The 24,473-nt window shown below is 40.9% G+C and overlaps 1 protein-coding gene across 1 annotated transcript in view; it reads right to left on the bottom strand.

The window, feature by feature from the left end:
* ASXL3 (ASXL transcriptional regulator 3) overlaps positions 1-24,160 on the bottom strand; it is a gene marked incomplete at its 5' end in the record, with an annotated part of 136,478 nt that extends 112,318 nt beyond the window's left edge. Inside the window, 5 exon segments of the mRNA XM_052788210.1 lie at positions 650-713; positions 23,101-23,152; positions 23,155-23,356; positions 23,359-23,430; positions 23,432-24,160. Coding sequence (XP_052644170.1) covers positions 650-713; positions 23,101-23,152; positions 23,155-23,356; positions 23,359-23,430; positions 23,432-24,160 — 1,119 coding nt within the window.
* Between the last annotated feature and the right edge of the window lie 313 nt (positions 24,161-24,473).

Here is a 24,473-nt window from a genome sequence, read left to right as displayed (position 1 = left end):
TTACAATTCTGATTTACTGCCTGTTCTCCCCTTTCGCAGCCAAAACACAGTTTACCAAATCCGTCGGTTCTTTGTTACAGATGAGCTTTGTATGCTTTATTTTTCAGTTCCACAAAGGAAAATGCAGAAGTGAGGGCTGCACTAGAAAGGTCTGGGAGCTAAACTGAGCTTATCTCCTGTACATCAATAGGCAAGATTCAAAAGGGACCCATCAGGAAAGGAAAACCGAAAGGTGATTTGAAAGGAGAAGAAGAGTGGGTAGGAAAGAGTACGGCAATAAGCAAGAACGGAAGGAACTGCACAGGGCTGGGAAAAGGGCCATTGCACAGCAAGGGAAGAGAAATGATATGATGTATTAGTGACAGAACCACAATGACACATCGGAAAAATGACAATGCGTATAAAGATTAAGACTAGGATGAGAAAAGATTAATGGTGTGAAGAGACAAAAATGGAAACTTTAACCTTTGGAAAGAAGACAAAGAAAAAGGACAAGGTAAAATGAGAATACACCAAAATAAAGGGAAAAGAAGAGAACTGAACTGGGAACATTCCAGAGGGCAAACTGGAAAGGACAGAAGAGGAAACTACACTGTACTGGACACGGCTATGAAGGAAACTGTGTGCACTTGAAAGTGGGGTTACTCACTGTGGAGGAATCCCTGTTTCTCTTCCTGAGTACAGGCCCCTCAGCACACCTGGGCAGCTCCTCCCTGCAATTGAGAAAATTTGGGTAGCCCTGTCCCCTTCTCTACGACATCACATCCTACTCTATAAAGTCAGTAAAAGTGCCAAGTATTACCACGTGAGTTTGACAATAATGGGAAGGAAACAATAAAGCTACGCAAACATTAGAAGTCGCCCTGTTCTGGACAATGGGAGAAGGGAGAGCAGTTTGTGCTGAGGAAGCTGCACTGAACTGGTTGTGGAAACAATGGCGAGACATACAGATGATCATCTTCACCAAACAACAATGAAACCAACAAGCAGGATGCATAACACCACTACAGAAAGTTTAATCAAACCCACAAGGCAGATTTCAAATACCACAGTATGAAGTGAACACATTCAGGGTATAATGACAAACTGAAATGCAGAGTATGTTAGACAGGCTGAAAGTGCTGGATCAAACAAACGCCCATTGTGTGGACTTGTTTTATGCCAGACATGTAGCGTGGGCTGCAGTTCATATACCCCATGAATTTAATTCTGTTCATCTAACCCTTTAAACCCTTTAAAGCCTGTTATTCAAAGAACTGTTCATAGCCTAACTGAAAAGCATTAATTCTCCAATTCAAACACTGCTTAAAGTTGAAAATCCTGTTATTGAGTACCTGATTAAGTTTTCTTTATCAGAACGATTAATTTAGCAGAGAACCTTAGTAAGGTTGGTTTTTTCAGCCCTTCCCACAATGTTGTCATTGTGTCCCCCCTCCTCAGTTTTAACCTAACCATTTATCACAGTAAGAAAATAATTACTTGTAAAAACATTTTAATGATAATCTCATTTTCTTCCCCCAGTTATGGAAAACAGCATCAGAGTATTATTTAAGAGTCTGTGAGCTAATGAAGACACTGAATTGATAATTGCACTACTGTCTCTTGCCTCTGTATCTCACCATTAACACCTCTAAAAGCCCGCAATCCCTTTTGCATTTCTAAGACTTTTAAAAATAACATTAGAAATTCAAACTGAATTACTAACTGTGCCTTAAGGCAAATAAAATACTAAAATGCAGTAGCATAGTTAAGTCATAGACTTCTTGGTCAGAAAAAGTAACGCACATCAGGGGAGGAAGCCTTTATCTGTTTTAAATATCTTTCTCCTTCCTCCCACTCCATCCACCAACACTCCTATCGTACATGGGCAGTGACTAATAATGCTGAAATTAAAACATGTCCTGAAGAGTATTATTGTTTCAATGTATTTTGTCAAGAAGGACAATGGCAGAAGAATAGTTTGCACTGACTGCAACCTCTATCACAAAGGACCAAATATGCTCTATTTGTTCCTGCCATTCAACCACTGCCTTAAAAAGCGACAGCCACTAAATAACTGGGACAAATAATTTGATACCCATCAGGGCAATCTAGAAGGCAACAGTAGTCATTGCACTGAACACATTCTTGGTGTTCATTCAAACCCTGGTTAACGGCTCAAAAAGAAGACAACACAGATCCTACCAAGCACAGTGGAAATCAAGCCTCCCAGCAAAGGGTAGAAGCCTGACAAATTGTTATGTTTGTATCATCTACAGGTATCAACCCACAACTTCAGAGATATTAATTACATGCATGCCAAACACATACATTCCCAGTTTCATTGGAAAAGTCATGTCAGTTATATGGGACAAGAAGAAATCCAAATTCCTTTTCTCACCATGGCATCTATCATATCCTGTGCATCAACAACTGCTCAAAAAAATCAGTTGCCACACTGGGGAAAAAACACTTTCCAGTGCACTGTTAGCAAGAAAACTCTAGAGCAGAGTCACGACTCTCAGCTTTGCATAAGAGAGAAATCCTGAATGCTCCCCAAAATCAGAAGAGAACCTCTATATAATTGATGGAATGATAGTTTAATTTATATACACAGCTGCTTTTGACTGTCTGAATCAGATCTGCTCAATCATTTCAGCCACTAGAGGGAACACAAGCAGAGGGACAGCATGAAGAAAGGCAAACTAGAAGGTTGGCCTTCTTGCCACCCATAAACATTCCTGCAGAAAGTGGGAAGCTTTGCCAGAGAAGCAGCCACTACTGCAGCTATCAGTTATTACACTGGCAGAAAATGATTCTTCTAAACAAGAACCGACTGTGGTCTGATACTGTGCTGTGGTCCAAAAGCAGCAGGCAGGTCAGCCTAGTGGGCTTGTTGATGCTGATTGTGCAGCCAGAGTACAGTTAGCTGGAACCGGCCAGAGCCTCTTCCATTTGCGGGAGCTGCCTGCAGGGATCTGAAGGTCAGGCAGATGGCAAAAATCAGGATCATTTTATCACCTCTACTTGGTCAAACTATAGGCTGAGCCACTACTCACAAACTGAAGCAATTCTCTTTAGAACATTATTTAAATAATTCAGGAGGAGAAAGAGGAACAGTGGAGTTATTGCCAGTGCTTCCACTCAACAGCTAAAATACAAGTCAGGCTGAACTGCACAACAGACAATCTTTACTGCCCAAAGACAGCAGGGTGAATAAAAGAACAGAAAAATAACTTTCCTTCTCCTAAGCAGAAAATATATGATATTTTCTAGCCACCCATTACTAAATTAATGAATTGAAAGATGGAGTCCCAAACAGGGTGCAAGAACAGCATCCTGGAAGAAATCCAGCATTGTTTTTTCCAGCTGCTTGTGTGAGGTTAACAGGAGGACTGACTTCTATTGTGAGAAATGCCCCACTCAAATCTTTTGTATTCATTTTTGATTAACGGCTTTAGTCATTGGGGAATTACCAGCAGCCTGGTAAAAGTTCAAAGCCCTTTGTGTGAAGAAAGATGGGTAAATGTTTAGGAGAGGAGGGTAGGGTACAGAGTGGGGGAAGAAAGGAAATGCATAGAGATGGATGAAAAGGAGAAAACAGCAAGAAGATCGAGAGAAGGGAGAGTACATCATACATGAAAAAGAGAAAAGAGGGATGAAAATAAGAAGGGAAGGTGCACTACAAGATATTTTAACATAAGTTCTCAAAAAGATGTTCATGGAGCTCTTGCTGACGGTGATTAAGAGAAAGGTAAAGAGTAGTTTCCCAGTGCTAAAATATTACAAGAAGCTGAAACGGGAGTAATAATTCTCTTGGTAGGACTTCTGTCTTTGAGCAGTTGCAGTTACAATGAGGAAGTTATAAAATCTGAGTAGAAGAGGGTGGATTTCATAAGACATGTCTTTCACTGTATGCTCCATACTATGAATTTGTCTCTGTAACCCATGCATCACTACAGTTAAGAAAAGCAAAATCAAGCGAGGAAAAGAACAAAGATGTAACATGAACAAGAAAGCAACACATAAAAATACCTAAATCTGCTGAGATACATTAAGTTTTAACATAAGTTATGTGCATGCTTGCTAGTCCACACTTTTTTTAGGTTCAGAGGTAATGCTACTGACGTGTAGAGCTCAAATGGTTTAAAGTACACTCAAAAAACATTTTCCCCCAGCCCTCTTTCAGTCAAAAGCACTTCACAGTTCCTTTAGCATGAGCTACAGGGAACAACTGGGAGAGTGTTTCCTCCAACAGAATTTCGACAATAGAATTTGTTTGCAAGTTGGTCTGAAACAGCTTAGTTTTGCTAATCTGCCAGATACGTAAGGCATTACCATCTCCTAAAATACTGAATGAAAGGAAAGAGCAAGAAAGAAGCTGAATGATTTGTTTGTTCATTCCACTGCTTTGACTGGCTGGTTTGAGGCTTGTTCCGAGATGTCTGGACCCTTTCATTGTTCTTTTTAAAATTTATTTATAATGTCATATTTTAAACTGATAGAAAGGCAGCAACAGTGCTTTGGAAGTTCCAGATAAACTGTACACTTGACATTTTGAATTCAAAAGAAACTGGATTACAATTCAGTTAAAATTAAACATACAATTGTGTTATTCCTTTACAAGGCACAAGCTCTAGCAGCAATGACATCTTGCCATTGCTAGGGGCCTCATACATCACACCAGAAAACATAGGGTAAAGTTTTGAACCCTAAACAACTGACTTATAACAACTTACTGATCTGATCTGACATACTGAAACAAAAGGAAACCTTCGTATTTCTCTCTTTACTAATGCAATCAGCCTGTCCGAGCAACCAGGAACTTTCACTTAAAGGCTCTTTCAGCACAGCTCCATAAACACCTCGGTGACTGTAAGAGGATGAACCCAGTGAGCACACAGAATCCTATCAGATTTCTGTAAGATCAGGATCTAAGATACATACCCCAGTGAGCAGGATGTCAAACTTGCCACCCCGGTATGGGGTCCATTATCAGCAACAGGATTACTAGCAATGATTTTGTTCAAGTGATGGAGCATCCAGATTCTCAGAATGACTGCTCAATTCTGACAGTGCAGTCCAGCCTTCAGACTTCTGCTTAGCCATGCAAGCCATACCTCTTCTTGGTTTCTATCAGAATACCCCATTGCCTCTCACTCTGCCCAGCCTTTCTCTTGTCTCAGAGTGATACTCTCATCTTTTGAGGTGTTGCAATACCCCTAACTTTTGTACCTCCCACCTTTCTGCATCCCTATTGAAATACCTTCCTTCCTTGTCCTTACCACAGTACATTCCTATGTCCTCTACCTCCTGAAACATTAGCACATCCATACAGATGCAGTTCATTGCCATGTGATCCCTAAAAGCCACACACAGGTAGGTACACAAGTGCTGCCTAGGTAGTCAATACCGAATAGCTAGCTAGCAGCACGCTGTACCTCTTAGGTGCTGACAGGACAAATTGTATTGTGAACCTCCTGTGGCTTGTGGACCATATTCTCTGCCTATTTAGTTTAGGGTAGAAGTTTCAATTTCAGTATCAGTGCACCCAGCTGAAAAACATGGGTCAGAGCTGTTTACAACTATGAATCATTATTCCAGAGAAGGGGCCAGGAGCAAAACACAGCTGTGCCACCCAAAAACATTACTGAAATCTGCACTCATTTGGTGATCACACAGGCCACGATCCTGAAATGCCTCTAATTCCAGCAGGGATAAAAATTCCGCTTTGGCACCTACCTCTGTACAAAATGAAGAGAGGCCGTGCTTAGGTGACTGGAACTAATAGAGCGGAATGGATATGAGTGCCCTGTCAGCTGCCTTTATATTACAAATAACAGAGGAAAGAACTACCACCAGTGTGAATACATTCATCACTACTAAGGGACAAGAAAAAAAAATTACTAAGAAGCACCAAACCCCAAACATATTCGCTTCCATATATGCTGTTTTCTCTATTGAAAGCTGATACAGATTTTTTTTCTGAGACACTGAAAGGTTTGCTGTATAACTTATGTTTCAGCATAGTAAAATAAAAAAATATGAAGAGTATAATTTCCCAGAAAAATCAACAGAGAGAATGAGTATGTGTTTGTTTTAAAAGCCTTCATTCCTTAATTTCCTGAGGCAAATGTAATGTGTAAGGGTTACTTTTAATGTGAGAAATAAAATTCCTACTGGCTACTCTCTGAATGTACCAAATTTAACAGGAGGTGACAGTTATGCCATTTTTCTTGCCATTGCTTTACTACCAGAGCTTATCTTTTTAGACAGTGTCCTAAAGATACAGACCTAAGATTTCCAGAATGCAAAAAGAAAACAAAAAGGAAAGGGGGGGGGGGGGGGGGGGGAGGATAGCAGAATACAAATAAAGTATTTTAAACTATGCACTCTACCTACATATTCTTACATATTCATTTCGGCCATTTAAAGTATTTCATCCAGGTGAAATTCACCCACTAAAAGGATAAGACAAGTTTCATGCTGCAACTGACAATGACTCCATTGATGCACCATGAATATATTTAACCAAACAAAAAGCACTTTTATCCATGTTACTAAAATATGGTTAACAATAGCAAACATAAAACTAAAACTGTAAAAATTATACTTCCATTTTAATTCTGTCATATAGATGGCATGAAACTACCTTATGAAATTTACAGCACATTTTGATGCTTAGGTGAAAAGCCAGTCTAAGTCACATTGATCCTCTTAACCTCACAAGGGAAGTCCATAAACTTCACAACTCAGTTATTTGCTCTGCTCCTCACTCACAGGATGATACACAGCATCACACCCTTTGAATTAATAAGCAAGCAGATGCAGAAGATTACTAAGAATTTTTCTTAGTAATTTTATCCCAGAAAGAAAGACCAGATTGTGTCTAATGCATGGAAAACCTGGAAGGAAATTCCCGAGAGGTGTACAGCAAGTGATAAAGCTGGAAAAATTAAAAGTCCCTTGCAATCATAGACACAACAAAAAGCCACTTTCAGTTCCTTGAGCCCACCTGTTCAAGTACTGGAGGCAAAACGGAAAACCGAAATCTCTACAAAAAGAAAAATGATGAAAGCTTTGGGGTTGGTTTTGGTTGGTTTGGTTTTGGTTGGTTTTTGGTTGGTTGGTTGGGGTTTTTTTTTGCGGGGGGGGAATGTTGCTTGCTTGCTTGCTTGTTTTAAATAGGAGAGTTATTCTTTCTTGCCAGAATGGACAATACAAAAGAGTAGAATCTTAAGAGTCCTTGGGTGTTATGCAGTTTTTTTCCTTCCAAAGATTGCACAATTATTTCACATCAGTTTTCATTAGCCTGAATCATGACATCCTTGTGTACAGAATAGAGTTCACTGGCACAATGCAGATCTACTGCTTAAATTGCTCTGAGAGAAGATATGATAAGTCATGTTTTTGAACTAAAGAAATACAGCCTTCTCATAGAATGTGCAAAGAGAGAATTCTTTTGTTAGCTGTCAGTGGGATTTTGCTATCTCTGTTAAATATATAATGGTTAGTGTCATAACAAAGATCAGCCATCGTGTTATGGCATTTATCTTCATGAGTGAAGAGAGGAAGGGCTACTGTGATTTATTCCATCTCTCCTCATGAGACGATTAATGTCATAAGAGATTAGTCTTCAGTACTGACTTGTACACAGAATAAAATACAGGGCTGGAGTGGGATGCTAGGCAGTTTTAATTGCCACAAGTTTGGAAGCCCACATTACTTACAGATGGCACAGTTGACAATTACTCATCCATGATTTTCAAAAATAGGAGAATATTTTGCAGTTCACTAACTCATATCCATTTTGTGTCATTTATTTGTTCAGTCCTTCTCATCAGTCTTTCCACATAGTCCTTTCCCCCATCTCATCACCTAAGTCCACCTACACTTGTCCTGTTAAATACACCATTTATTGCAGAACTGAAGTCCATACTGGTGATTTATACTGATATTTTGTAGCATCTGTTTAAAGGTTTGAAAAATACATTATTTAACAACTGTTACTAAGAAACATTTGTCACAATACAGGCAGATTAGAAAGAACATATAATGGCTCTGTATCTGTGTTTGTATTCATATATAAATACATAAACAAAACTCGGGATAGAAGGAGCAGCTTTTCTCAAGTTTTGATAGAAGTTACATGCTCACTTCTTCCCAGGGACCTTGTAAAATAATCTGACCATCCTAAATTTAAGTTAATAATCTTTCAAAAGCCTATTGCTTTGGAGAAATGCACACAGAATATTTTGTTTACATGATCCCCACTCCTTCTTAGGAAAGAAAATACTTCAGATAATACTGTGGTAAAAAAAAACTATGATAAGCAAAAGTTCTGTTAATGAGGGAAGAATTATTTTTCCCCCAAAATGGAACATTAATTGTCTGTATTTTCTTAAATTCTCCTGGATACTGCTAAATCATGCCAAGCTAGGAGAACTTTAATCCTTGATATAAAAGTTTTTTTCTGTTAAAAACAGCAATTCTTTACCATTGGTTTACATCAAATAGAACACGTTATTAAAAAGCTCTCACCACAAAGCATTATCTTTATCTAGGCTTCTCAAGTATTGACTTAAACATTTTTTGCAGGCTGTTAATCACATCCACAGATAATGTAATCAGCAACTGAGACCAGCCCTGACAGTGAGACCAGCCAGGTACAGGGCAACATTATGGCAGCGAAGAAGTATCATGAAAGCTAAGGACATTTCTTATTGATGGTAAGTGGATAGGAAAGAAAAATCAATGGGTCCTCATCAGTACAACTGTCTACCAGCTGGATTCTTATTTCCCTTAGAGATTTAAACCAATAAGAGCAATCACTTGGCATAGGTAAACAAATTCAATAGGACCTCCAGCTTATAAAGAAGAAAGGTGAACTGTGACTTCAAAACTGGAGTTAGTAAGGAGACAAAATGCTGATTGTTAAACCAACAGTTTGTAATCAGATCTCAAACCAAAATACAGAACATGTCTTCCCCCATGGGGGGGGGGAACCTGAAAATGTTCAGGATAATCTGCAATTGTTGTGGAGGCTCCAAACTCCTGACCCTGCTTGAAGGCATTATTCCGAGCTACAAGACTGGATGACCCCTCCAAGTCAAGCTGGACAAGCACTGACCAGGTTACAGTGAGAAATGGTCATCAGCCATACACATCATGCAACTACCATCACCGAACTCCAGAATCACCACAAAGTAATCAGTCAACAGGGAGGAATCACGAAGGAGTTTATAAAGGAATATAAATACCAAGACTTCTCATAAAGCTAGGCTTCTTGTTCAAGACAAGCTTCTATTTTAAAGGTCCTTAATATCACAGCGTATTTCTTATCCTAAGACCCCTCACTATATATTGAACAGATTCAACTGATACCTGTCAGGACAGTAAATGTAACACAAGAAAAGCAAACAAAGAGAGAGTGAAACATGGGTGTTATACAGTATATTCAGTCATGGTTTTTATTCTTTTTCTATGAGGACCAACATACATACACATGAGGATCTGAGTTTTCCCAAAGTCACACCTCCTCAGCAAATGTAGCAGTAAAAATTGTCAGCTCCTAGGAAATGCTACAGGCAAATAAATTAAATGTCTATGGGGTTTAGGCACATCATTTTAGATTTAATGTTTTAGAAGTTGATAATAATATAAGCTTTAGCTATATCTTCCATTTCCCTCAAAAAATAGCCAGCAATACGTGAACAGAAAAATTAAAACTATTTTATGGAAAAGTTGCACTGCCTTAGCTTGGGCTTCCCGTGTAACTACTGAACACATACTGTACCTTTGAAACAATGAGAATTAGTAATGAGATTAGCTTTACAGTTCAAATCCAGGAATGCAATCTTCCTTTAACTGTGCCAGACAATCTCATTCAAAGACATAAAATTATACTTAGGAGATTTACATGATATGTCCTCTGAGGTTAAAACAAAAATAAACCAAGGCATCCAGAATCACAACAAGAAAACTACAACAGTATCATATTCAAGCATCACATCAGACAGACTTTTGGACATGGGAGATTCTAGGTGATTTTTTTTTTGCTGCTCTAGAAATAACCTGGGCAAGATAATTTGAAACCAATTCTGAAAATTCCAATAGGAAATCTTACTACCAAATGGATGAGAGAATATTTCAGAAGTCAAATTGGTCTTTTCAATTATTTCAGAGGGATTACTTATAATTTCAACAATACTCCTTTGGTGAGATAACCCATAATGGAACTTGTTCTAAAAATAAACAGAATGCAACATAATCAAAACATAGTATTTCATTTCCAAAGACAAAGGCCCTGCCTTTTACACAGGAAAGAAGACAGAATTTTTTTCATCTTAAGTGTTTCATTGTGATCCTTATACTCCAAAAGTTTGAGAAGAACCCAAACTTTAAAGATGAAGGTTTGGGGACTTTAGCTGGTTACCTAGTTAAGTGAAATGATAGCAAAATAAATAAATAAATGAAATGAAATGAAATGAAATTAAATTAAATTTTATCCTAGAATTCAGAAGGGGTTTTTCTTCCCCCTCATTTCTTTCATTGTCAGTCACAGATATTTTTTTTTTTCCTCCCTTCAGTATATTTGCTATTCTACTTCTCAAGAACATCTCCATCTTTTCTTCACCATTTCCCAATGCAGCACTACCATTTTTCTCCCCAGGATTACATCAATATCACCCAGGCATACACTCTTTTCACCACATGACATGCCAACAGACATAAACCCAGTTTCATTCTCTTCTACTAATCCCAGAAAATGTATGCAAGTACTAAAAGTAATAAGCTTCATAACTATTATTATATATGTATGTAGCTCTTAAAACCTCATTTTATTCAGAACATTAATCCTCAGAATGCTTTCCCCAGATCCCTTCCCTCCCCCTCCACACCCATATTTTTCTATAAAATTAACTCCAACATTTAACAACACTTTAACTAACACATGAAGCTTCTTGCCATAACAGATCTAAGAATGCTAACAGCAAACAGGTGCAGTGATTTTTTAAATTTTTTTAAACCTCTCATTCTCTTTGCAGCTCTTTCAGAAGCATTTCCCAACCACCATGCATATATACCAACCTCAGTTATCTAGGCAGCCACTTCTGTAGATCTAGCTAAGAATGAAGTAAGGAGCATTATTTTACTTTATTTAACATTAATGTAAATAGCTTGAAACATTCTCCTACAGCTCAGACACTAATATTATGAGTTAGCACATGAAAATTACAGTAAGAAGCTGAGTCTGTCCTCATTAAGGATAGTTAAAATTGACTACACAGACAGAGATTTTCTTTTTTTGATGTTTTTTAATTTAACAGAAGTGTTAAAGATTTTGAGAATTATAGTAAGATGAGAATGTTTTGATAATGTGTCAAACAGTCTATCTCCAAGCAAAGTAGGTAACCCTACAAATTAATGGAAACAGAAGTGTTCTCTTTTGCAACATAACAATTATTTCATTAGATATTAATCTACAAAAAATTCTAACAGGTCCCTGAAAAAGAAAAAAACAAAACAACAAAAAACCCCAACCACTTAGGCCAAACTAATCTGACAGATTAAGATATTTTAGGGTGGTTTTTCTGTTGGTTGGGTTTTTTTTCTAAACAGATTAAAAGATGGTAAGACAATGCTTTTTTGATCTAACTTCCAAAATCCATACAAAACATTCTTGATTAACTGCTTCCACTCTATTACTCCAAAATCTTTTCTAGTTTCCAATCTTCTGTTGAAGTTTTCAATCCGTAGTTCACAGACCAGTTGAAAGACTACCTTTTTGGAGACCACGAAACACAATAGCTCAAATGATTGCTCAGACACTGACTTTATCCTCAAGGCCTTTCACTCTGCCCCCTCTTACTGCTTCTCTCTTGCACTGTATCCTGCACCCTTCCACCAGTCAAGCATCTGTTTGTTCACTTCTCCCACATTTATGATCTCTTTCATTGGAAAAGTCCCCAGACAGCCCTATATGAGTTCTGCAGTCTCCTCAAGCGCCACTGCTGCTGTGGGCCTGGAGGCTAAATTAACAACCCACAATGGTTACAGTAAACATCAAACATTTACTGTGAAGGGCTGATCACAGCACAGGTACTGAGAAGTTCCTGTGGAGGTACTTAGTAAATGCAACTATCATCAGCAATGCATGTATACAGCATGCAGTAACTTGCACGGCCAGACTGATAAAAATCTCCAAATTTACCTTGTGAAGCCACAGCCCTCTAGTTCTTAAGTGCTCCTACAACTCTAAAAACCAGCATGTTTTAACATCACAACCACTTAGTAGGGCTCACTGTCGCTGGAACACTATATCACAAAGAGCAGGCAAGATCCTTCTTTGCAAGATAACTGCAGTGTTCAAGCTAGCTTAAAGCTGTAATTCCATTTTCTTTCAGTATCTGATCTTTGGGGTCTGATCCCATGCTCTAGGAACCACAGTATTCAGTAACAGACTTTTACTACGGACAAGGAACTTCCGTCCAAGACAAAGACATGGGGTTGGTTATCATTGACAAGTTCCACTCAGATAGATAGCTCTCATTTCAAAAGTGATAGGGGAAATTGGCAGTGAGTCAGCCGAGCCTTGAACACTGACTGGAGGAACAGCATTTTAGCATGAAGAATTTGATTTGCAGGATCACACAACCACACAACTGGACCAACCCAAGAGCTGGCAGCAGTGTCCATTTCTTGCTGTTGCTAATAGTCTACCCAAAGGATGCTGGGGCTTGTTATGGGAAGACCAAATGTCACAGGCATGTAGACTTGTTTCTGTGATTCTCCCAGTCAGTCTCACAGGGCTGTAACCCAATACTTGACATGAGAGATAGATAGATATATAGATATTTATATAGATATATAAGATTTGTGCTTCTAAGTCAGGAATTCAAGGGACCACATCAAAACATGCAATCCTTATTCTGTCCTCCCATCAAATATTTCCTACTGGGATACCTGGCAAAAAGCACTTCAGCTATTGCCCAGGGGGCCACTGTTGTACTGTGTTCTATATTCGAAGTCTTCCAGCTGCACAGATATACTGGGCAGGGTGAAGTAAATCATCACAAGAATCTCCATTATTATTTTAAAAGATTAGTAGCCTCATAAAAGACAACTCATGCTCTATACTACTGCTTCCTCTTTCTTTTCTACAACCTGGCCTGATGAACCCAAGCACTTGCTGAACTTTCCAGCCGTTCTGCTGACATGTGCTTAACAGACAGGAGATGTTTAATAATGCAACACAACTTGACAGCACAGCATCCCAGGAACAGGACAAAAGGAAGACAAACAACCTGTTTGACAAGGATTGCCAATGTAGCAAAATTGGCTACACAGATTTTTCTTATTCTTGGCAAAAAAAAAAGATTGTTTCAAACTGAGAAACCTCGGTACAGTCGAGGCAAATGCTTGGTAGTCCCTGACATCTTCAGGAAGGTACACACTTGTGGAGTCATGGGTCATTTTGAAATCAGTAACAAAAAGGTATTAACGTATCTTCAATAGTAACTTATTTGAAAGTGTCTTCAACGGTGATTTACGGAGCTTATTCCACAGCTAGACAGTGAGCCCCACTAAGTTATTCTACATTTTTTCTTTTTAAAACAGAAGATGAGGGCTTGCAAGATGTCTCAAAAACCTGCATTATGAATGAAACAAATTATGAAATAGATTAGAATGCATTAAGCACTACTGCTCTAGGTACAAACCTGCTACAGCACTACTACATCAAACTGCCAAAAAAATCCAGAGACTAAGTCCAAAAAAGCCTCAAAAAAGCAGAGAATGTGAATGAGCACCATTAAATGGATACAGAATTTTCAATCCGTTCAAGAAAATTGATGTTTTCTGTCTAGTCACTGTCAGAAAAAAAGAGATAATGATGATTTGAATTCTAAATCATGCCCATCGGACAACTTTTCATAATCATTTTATTCTCCTAGTTCTCTCATTTTTTAAGTAGGATATGAAATTCCACAAAAAGGCCAGAGAAGTCCTAGTTTCTATGGGTAATGAAAGTTACCAAGTGATTTTATTGATTTCACAAAACTAAAACTAATTTGAGGCACATGACTTATTTTCAAGTCTAAACAGACAAGGTGACCTTGAGGCCATTTCCAATTTCATCTTCTATGATTATCAAAGTAATGATCTAATTAAGATGCTTTTCCCACTCTAAACACCAAATTCCAAAAAGGTTCTTGTTGGTCTTACCTGTCTAGAACTTCTAAATGACAGAAATGCCAAATGAGATGAAAGAGGCTGGTGTGATCAGAGTGTGTCATAATTTTGAGATAGCTGCCAGAATCTTGGTCCAGAAGAATGAAAGCAGGCTATGGCCAATAAGGGTCTATTTTCTCCCATTACCCTTGCTAGGAAATATTGGCAGATAGGCATTGTGACATAGAACGTCACGTGCTTCTCTGATACAGCAATGCCAATAGATATCCCAGCAGCTGGTGGGTAACGGGGAATTTTGAGCCATAGAAAGAATTAACATTTATCCAAAAATAGACATCAATAGATGTATTGAAACATCTGGATGTAGAATTTGTTCAGTTAAAACTGATGGAACCAAAAGAAAAATAATCAAAACAGAAAGTTACACCTAATAAAGGATGAAGTTAAGTACTTTGGCAATACAACGATAGTGGTAGAGCCTTATCTTACATAAAGAAGGTTCATGTCGCAAAGGCAAGAACAATCATATGGGACATGAAGATTGACTGTGATTTGCTAGACTCTATAGACATTTCACAAGGCATTTCACCAACTATAGTGAACCACTACACACAGTTAGGCAGGTTTTCAAGGCTGCTAAGAGTCAGCTGAAATGGAATAAAACTTTGACCTTCAAATGGTTGATGTATACCTTGGTTAGGGCTCTTTGCCCTCTCTAGACATCAAGTTATACAGGAAGCTAACCAGGACAAAGCAATATAAACCCTGACTAGAATGACTGCTTCACGAAATTCCTGATGCTGTCTATCCTGTTAACCAACATCACAACAAGAGAGAAGAGTTCTCCAAACCAAATCACCTACTAGCTCAAGATGCTTGTCTGTCAAGGAACACTTCCGAAGTTGTAGATGGTTGTAGATGTTTTAAAAAATGTTGTTAACTGTAAGTTAGACTATGCTTTGTAGGATGCAACTGTCACCCACAGGATAACGATCTCTAGAGTTGAGCCTCTACAAGCAGTGAGGAGATTCTCATCATCAGAGGCTCGGCTAGACCAATCTATATATATAGGAGGACAAGTTTTAAAACAGAGTGGATAATGTGTGCCTTCTAAATAAATTACTTTCTGATGCTCCAAAATCATGAACAATAATCTAGGACATGACCTGGAATGTCTTCTACAGAGAACTACAGCCCAATCCTCTTAATGAGACTGTGAATGGCCCCGGTGATTCCAGAGCAAGACTGAACTGTGGTGGCCGATCCTGGCAAATGTTGTCAGACAGAAACTAGACTCAATGCCACACTACAAAACAAGTCTCCTCAGACACCTGAGGTACAGGATGCCACATCAGACTCAGAACCTGCAATGTAATAGCTGGATCCCATATGTTAAAAACCTCACCTAAAAGGTCCTCTGATAGTGAGGAAAGCTACATGCCAGGGTCCACACAGACTTTGTCCTGCTGAGCTCAAACCATTAAAGAGAGCTGAACTCTTAACATTCAAAAAAACCATCAGATCCCTCCCGGTTTCCTGTTCCAATGTCAGAAACACCAGAGTTTGCTTAGACCAAAGTGAATGGTACTGCTCTAGATCCCTCCAACACTAAGTACAGTCCCCAACCCCAATCAGTGCACTGACACCAAAGAGGCTCTAGGAAGAAGGCATGCACTGACAGATGGCTTATTAACTGCTCCTGATACTCACGATGTCTGTGCTAAAGTACTATAGTGATAAGTGGATATATTTAGGTAGAGGTCTGCTTGAGGTATGATGTTCAGAAAGATGTAGGTCATCCCTTCAAACCAAAATTAGCTGCAGGTGAGGAGGCACCTCTCTACCCCTTTACATTCCCAGCAGGTACATCTCCTCCCAAGAAAGTAACTCCAGCAATAGGAAACTATCTAGCAGGACTTCGCAAAGACAGAGTAGCCTCAGAGAGCCAAGTACATCAACGATTTGGGTTTCGCTGTGGAGGGTGACTGTCATTCAAAGTTGATAAGAGATTAAATGGGCCACCTATGGCCAACCTGTTGTCCTTGAGCAGCATGGAGATTTGCTACCTGAACTAACAGGATGAGCAAATGGGCTGAACCAGGATGTGCTGCTTAGAGCTGGCTCTATTCCAGGTTGTTGTTCTGCCTTTGCATTGGAAGCTGACTGTTCCAGAGTGAAGGCTAGGATATTTGATTCCTTCAGCCCATAAGTTCCTCAAAAGGAGGATTTGGTCAGTTTCAACTGGAACCCATGGAATCATAATGAAAAATTTCCACTAATCACATCTGCTCCCAGGTCTTGATAGCAGAAAAGGAGGCCACTATTTAGTTATTGCTATTTACAGGGAATGCCAAGATTATCATCATCATACCCAGGAAAAGGGAAAATATTTTGAAACTTGCAACATTTTAAAAAAAGTTATTACTCCAAAGCCAAGAGGTGAAGTTTAGCAAATGACTCCCCAGGTGACTGTAATCCACTGGTCACAGTACAAAGAACAAAGAAAGGCTCCAGCAGGAAGTACAGCGAGTTTGGCTTTTCACCTTGAGGACAGCATGCTGCCTGGTCCAGACTAGGATGCTGCAATGACATGGTTTGATCCAGGGAGCTGGTGAACTGGGCTAGCAAATCCAAAGCAACCCAGCTATGAAGGGTGGGTAGGGCCTTGGATGTGGTTAGTGGCACTATTTCACTGTGATTCCACCAGTTCCACATGCAACTGACCAAATCTTGTTTGTGAGAAACTTGTCAACTGCTGGAAGAAGAAAAAACAGATCAGTTATTTTAACAGAAGCATGCAGTATGACAGGAAAATATTGGTTCTTCTACAGAGAAAGGGAAGCCAGGAGCCACTGGAAGCATTCACTATAACAGGGAACATTAAATCATACCTTAAGGCACTGATAACACCTTCGCATTGTTGAGGAATGCTCATATTTACGTTCCTGTAAGGGTTTTCTCCCATGTTTCCCTGCTTTGATAGAAGTAATGTGAAATTACTGAGAACCGGTCCCATTCCTGGGTTGGGTTCCTGCCTTCCTAAAGGTCTGTGATGCCAAGGGTTAAAAGGCTGTCTCAGGATAAGAGTTAGAATCTCGTTCCTCTCTATCTGCCCTAGAAGAATGCAAAAGGTGAACTGAAATAGATTAAATTTATATTTTATTTGTAGATTACCTTTTAAAATAAAAAAAAAATTAAAACACACTGATTTCTGTATTATTTCATACTAACAAAATAAAATACTGACACTTAAAACACAACCACGGAAGGCTAAAAAAAAAAAAAAAGTTCAGGTTCAACCTTGTCTAACAAGTGCAAAAATTACTTTGAATAAAACAAATTGGAGGAAACCCTAGAGCAAACCAAAATAAAATATATCTCTTCAAAGCAGCATTGACTGTGGATCAAAGGGAAAGGCCATCAAAACTTCCCAAGCCACAATGTTTCTGCATGTCTGAAAAAGAATTAACTCAGAACAAATATGGAAACAATAGTCAGTCTCTGTTAAGCCAACAACAAAGAAATCTTTAATACCATAAAACGAAGTTATGTCAAATCTCCCATTTTTAAAGATACACGAAGCTCCTTTCACACAATGTTTTAAAATGTTATTTATAGTAACAAAAGCGAAGACTTAACATAAAAGTCAAAGGGATTATCATCAATGGTCTAGCTACACAGAAGTTACTCTTCTAATTTTTGTTTCATTTGCAGTCTTCCAATATGAAGTTGTAATGCAAAAATACTTCCATACCACTATGTGATCTGTTTCAACTACACTATCTTAGCAGACCAGATGAAGCAACAATCAGCTATTGGACAAACAGCCACATTAAACAGTAATGTGCAAGCTAACAATTCCAATGGGCTTTTGTTGCTTTTCATGGTTTTTTTCAGCATCGGTTTCCTTAATTAATTAGTATAATTTTCTTTAAAGTTTACAGGAGCAAGAGAACAACTCTTAATTAACAGCTGGATCCTGTGAGGAGACTAGTGCAAGAAATACAAGAATTAAGGTATGACTATTACTCACCAAACATGCACACATCACCTGAACCATGAGGACTCTCCATAGCAATGTAGAGCACATAGTCTTCAGTAACACAAGAAAACCTTTCTTTCAGAATGAAATTTGGAGAAGAGCAAAAATACTGGAAAGGAGATCCAACACACAAATAACCCAACAAGCACTACTGTTGTCATTCTTGGGATTTTCTTCTGCTTTATTGTCAACTAGTGGTAGAGACTTAACTGAACTGTGTTTCAAAGCACCACTTACAGGAAAGAGAAGGGGGTAATAATAAGAGCAAGCTATTCATAAAAAATCCTTTTTAAATGTTACCATAAGCTATCACCCTCCACAGGCATATGTTCTGTCCTTCATACATATGCTGCGCTCTGCATTCCTGAAGTGAGCAGCCTCCACTCATTTTGTTCAGGCCTCTTTCACCTTTCTGTATCGCAGATAACAAAGGATCGTGTCTAGCAGTCAAATGATAAAAGTTGGATCACTGCTACCTACTTAAAACTGTTAACAGTTCTTGTGTGGCAGAGTATCCTTGGACACATTTTGTTCTCAGTATTTTTCATTTCAATATTTGTTATGCACTATCTTATGGCATGAATTTATTAACAGGCAGAATTCACTATTTCAGGACTTTCAGCAACTGCTTGAGAGTCCTTGTGAGTTTAAGAACAGCTGAAACTGAATGGATATAAGTTATTTCAACTGAAAGGAATCACTGCAAATTGCTTAAACCACTCAAGTGTTTAACCTTTCTATTAAATTTTTATGAGTTCCATGTATGACCAGAAAACAACAATATGGTTTCATCAAATGAGGATCAACTGAAAGACAGAGAGGAAAGACAGGATGTTTCTCCTCCTTCCTTTAAAGATTTTCTTTTGTTCTCATTCTTTTAAGTGTTCTATCTTAGTCTATTTATCAGACACAAAAAGCAGGAAACTGGTATGGAGATAATGCTCAGGTCCTACATAAGCATTGCTGTAGTCTGCTGCAAAGTACAAAATGAGTTGACATATCGGGTCTACATCAAAGATATGCCCTTTGGCAGGTTGTAAAGACAGGTTGCAATTTTGTCCGTAAAAACTCGTGTTCTACAAAATGGGTTCTGTAACATGAACTGTTAGTGGTATGCCACCATTCCACTGATCCTGCACATGCGTTCATTTCTCAGGAATGCTTGTAAGCTGGGCTATGCCTTGCCCTAAGATAAGCAGACTTGCATGAGGAAAAAAGCAGTGTGTTGCAGACAGAAAGATTCAACTCTCTGCAGGAGACTTCTTCCATAAAATGCAAGTTCCAATACAGGACATGCCAGTGGCTCCTGTTTTACTGCCTGTATCACATACGTAGTATTTACAGCAAGAGCTGAATATAATGGGAGTCCTTTCCTGCTTATGTTTTAAAAATTAAGGGAACAGCTTGAAAAAACACTGCATTGCAGGAACTTAAGTTTTCAAAGACCCTTTAATCAAATACCAAAAACCAGTAAATGCAACACTGACTGTCAGTTTGGAGCCTTACCACTTAGACTTATACATTACAATGTATTTTAAGACTGTCATGTAATATATTTTTCTAAAGTACTTCTGCTTCTTTCATTGTGAATGTGGGAAATAGAGAGCTGTGTAATGATTTCAGGCTCAAGTCCAGTTTTTGTACTCCTTTTTATCCGTAACTATTACATGGTGCATTATGAGTTTCAATATAGATTGAATATAGAGACATGACCATATCCATTTCTCTCATAATTACTGTGAGAGAAGTAGTAACAGAGCGTGAACGAGGCAAGAGTGTAGCCACAGAAGGAAGATGATTTTATGACTATGAAACAGAACTGCTATGGAGACGCTGTTGGTACCGTAACTGCCTCCTCCACAGATTTCTTGCACAGCTTTGAGTAAGGTACTTAAATCTTTCCATGCCTCAACTCTGCATGGGTAAAGCAGAGGTCAAAATACTTAACTTCATAGGCATGTTGTAAGTATAGAAACATTTGTGTTTGGGAAGCTACTGGGTGTTGCTAATAATAGCTATGTATGTACGATTCAAACGTAAAAGAAAAATATATTTTAGCACCGAGTCTGAAAGTTGTATAGAAAATTAAGTAAGAAAATAAAATGAAAACTCAGCAGCTCTAGTGAGTGAACTTAAAGTACCTGGGAAACTAGCATGCAAGTACGTCATTTAAAGTCTAGATTGTAATATATGCACATGCACAACAGAGTCAAAAAACAGTGCCAGCAACATTAACCTCTGTCATTTCATACTTTTTAGCACTTCACTTTGAAAGCCCAATATTGTAATGTAAGGGCTTTTGTAGAAAATTTAACATGTAAATATGCATACATTTGCTGTATGTATTAATTCAACCTCTTGTTCCTAAAAATAATTCAGCAGCATGCAATTTTACAACATATTGATCTAGGTAACTCATGAGTCATTTTTTGTGAGTAGGTATCAATCACTTCATTGTTTACCTGTCGTTGGAAAGAAATTGATTTAATCAAACCTTGCAGTAATACATTATTGATGTATCCCAAGAAAACAAAGTCATAATGAACCATCAGGGTCCTAACATAAAACACTGTAAGAAGTGGCAATTTCGGCTTCAATCCTTCATTGTGATTTGCAAACATATGTCACAAAACAAGCAAAGCCCAGTGCAAGACTGTAGTTGGTCTGAACAGCACTAGGCATCATTCACCTAATAGACTTGGGACAAGTTCTCCATAACTTGGAAACCCCAGGAGAGTAGACAAAACCCACACTGTGGACCTTATGTATCTCCACTACTTATATACAGCAGTGTATTTTTACTCGATTTCAGCAAATCATGACCATCCTGGGGGGAGCATGAGGTGATACAACATCATGAAATTAAGAGCGTCTTAGCCCTTCTCTTCAGCACTGGCTCAGCCTTTGTTCTCCAGAGGCTTTAAACTTTTCCATATACTGGACCACATGGGAATAGCAATTTTACTCGATACACAACAAAATTCCTTTATGCACATTTGTCAAACAAAATACAGCTTATAGTGGCAACGGCAGCAGCAACTTGAAAGAGTAAAGTTAGAATAGGATTTGACGTATTTTATAGACTTTTGAATACATGTTGCCAGTAGAAAGCATGGAGAAACAAGTAACTGTGGCAACACCCACTGCCAAAATTATTTTGGCAAAGGTGAGTGTTTTACTGCAGTTAAACTTTTGTTACAATTGTGAGTAATAAGAGAGGACAGTAGCAACACTGTATCAGAACATCTTCACTAAAGCCGCATTATTACAAATGTTGTAGGATTGTACAATGAGCCATATCAGAATTTAGCACTGACCAAGCGTATGAGAATACCTCGGTACAGCTTACAGAGACATCTATAGGTAGTGTCTGTCTAATACCTTATAATTACTTACATAGGAGAGAGAGGCTGAACTTCCTATGTAGGAATTCATACAACAAGGTGAAAACCTTTTTACAAGAAATGTGCTTCACAAATAATAGCAACAGGATATTAATACCCATTACGAAAAACAGATGCACCATTAACACAGACATGTTACTTAAGTAATTAAGTCTGTATCAGAGATGGACAAAAGATAAAGCTGGTGTAGATACAAAAAGCAATATAACCAGCAGCCTATCTTTCTAGCTTTGTCATCTTTCTACGCACCCAACAGAGGCTCAACCAGACCCAACTTTGCAGAAGAGACACATACAAACGTGTACAACCATACATGCTGTATTGTGCATAACTATTTGTTGTAAAATTCCTAGGATGGAGAGAACCCATACATACTCTGAAACTGAAAAGCAACATAAACGATGTGCTCTATTACACTTAGCAAACAATAATACAGAATCATGAAAACAGATACAGTACAATAAGGGAAACAGTTTCTTAATGAAGTGGGAATGGACTAGGTCTCCAGAGCCACAGAGCCTTTCCAGAAGTGGGTTTGATTGGATATTTCCCTGCTGACTGGGGGAAGTGGAGAGGGTGAAGGGAAATCCCAGGACAGAGTTCTCTCTAACGTCCTCGCCCCTCACCCCAGTCCTCCTGTCCGCACTAAAGGGATGAAAAGGCAATTCCCGGATATTTCACTTTTCTCTAGAATCAAAAGGAGGGATTTTCTTGGGATATCTGATGCATGAACTTGCAGAGATAGAAAAAATCCCTGGCTATTTACACACACACACACATGCAAAAGAAGAAAAGAATAGGCATTTCCTCACACATACACCGAGGAAGGGATGTAGCTATTTCTCCTCTCCAGGCGGGGACGGGAGGAGAGCAGAGGGCTGCCTGTACGGCCAGCTCGGGCTCACCCACGGTCGGAGCGGGCTGCCCCGGCACCGCCGGGGGGAGGCACCCCCTCACCAACAACACCCACCCCCCCAAAACACACACACACACACACAGGGGCACGCCCGAGCTCCCCTCACGCTGGGGCAGCCCGGCCTCTCCCTTCACACACTAACTCGCACACGCACAAGCTCCCTCGCACCCTCCCTCTCATACACCCTCCCGCACAGGCACTCCCTCACTCCCTCACACACACACTCCTTCACGCTCCCTCACACGCACACCCTCTCCCCCTCGTCCTCCCTCTCACACAGAGTCCCTCACACACACTGTCCCTCAGTCTCCCTCACACACACACACACAGAGTCGTTCTCTCGCTCTCTCCCCCTCCCTCACACGCACGCTCGCCCCAACAGCCCCAACCGCCGGCAACAAAGCGGCGGGCAGCGCGCCGGGCTGGCGGCGGCGGCGGGACGCGCGCGGCGCGCGCGCACACACACACGCGCGCACACACACACGCACGCACACACACACACACGCACACACACACACACACACACACGCGTACACACACGCACACAATGCTGCCGCGGCACCTACCAGGCGGGCAGCCTCGGCCCAGGTGCGGTCCTTCTTCTTCCTCTTGTCTTTCATGTTTGCATCTCATTGAGGTGGTTCTGGGGGGGCGGGGGGAGGGCGGACCGGGGGGGCGGGGGGGGCCCGGAGGGGTTCCGCACGGACAATGATACGGTGACACCGAGCTCTGGAGCCCCCGGGGCGGGAGGGGCGGGGGAGGAGGAGGAGGAGGAGGAGGAGGAGGAGGAGGAGAAGAAGAAGGAGGAGGAGGAGGGGAGGAGGAGGAGGAGGGGAGGAGGAGGAGGAGGAGGAGGAGGAGGAGAGGGGAGAGGGGGCCGGGCCGGCTCGGCTCGGCTCCCCGCAGCGGCGGTAGCGGCGGCGGCGGCGGCACAGCTGACAGCTTGAGGGATGCTCCGCTACGCTCACAACAATGCACTGTGACGTCACGCGGGGGAATGGCGCCCGCACCAAACAGCCCCGCGGCAGCGGCGGCCGCCCTCGCGAGGAGGCCGCCCGAGAGCGCTCCCGCCCCCAAGCCTCGCGAGAGCGGCCGCGGCGCCGCTCTCCCCCCCGGGCCGGGGGCGGTGGGGGAGGGGAGCGCGGTGGTTGCGGGGGCGGGGGGTGGCCGGCGCGGCCGGACTACAGCTCCCTGGGTGCAGCGCGGCGCGGCGGGCGGGGCGTCTCCCCGGGGACAAGGCGCTGAGGGGGGCTGCGGCGGCGGCGGCGGCCGCGCGGGTTGGCGGTTGCTGGCGGCGGCGGGGTTGCGGTCGGGGTCCCTCCTTTCCCCCCGTCGCCCGCCGGCCGCTGGTCTCCCCGTTTCACGCCGAAAGCGCGTTCGGTACACCCAGCCGAAAATAGGGCCCGGCCCCTCCCCCGGCGTGCGACCTCCTCGCTGGCGCTTACTTACGGCTGGGGCAGCCCGCGGCCTCGGCGTCGGGCCGCCGTGAGGGGAGCCCCGCGTGCCCCTGTCGCGCCTGTCGCCGCGGCGGTTCCCGCCGGTGCCCTCCTCGCTTCGTTTCGACCCGCGCGCCGAAATCTGGCAACCCAAACCCCGGCCAAAGAGGTGCCAGCCCGGAGAGATCCCGCGTTAGCGTTTTAACTCCTTTTCTTGTCGGAACAGGAAAGAACATCTTCTTGTTCCAGCGTAAACAAAGGAGTTGATGTGCTGCGCTCGTAAAACTGCTGCAGGATGTTTTCTTTTATTGGATGACCTAGGATTAAGATACCCACAAAATGCGAAGCAAAGGACTTAGCACACCCTCCTGAGTTGCGGGATGTTGTGATGGAGGTTTTCTCCCCTGTTCCCTCCCCTCCCCCAAATAGTAAAGTAGGCTTGGAGTACTATTGAAATATATCTGGCATTTGTTGTTCAGGCTGAAACGAGTTAGAAATTGTTC

Source organism: Harpia harpyja, chromosome 5 (assembly GCF_026419915.1).
Source record: "Harpia harpyja isolate bHarHar1 chromosome 5, bHarHar1 primary haplotype, whole genome shotgun sequence".
Classification (NCBI taxonomy): Eukaryota; Metazoa; Chordata; class Aves; order Accipitriformes; family Accipitridae; genus Harpia; species Harpia harpyja.
This window is presented reverse-complemented; position numbering and strand designations above follow the sequence as displayed.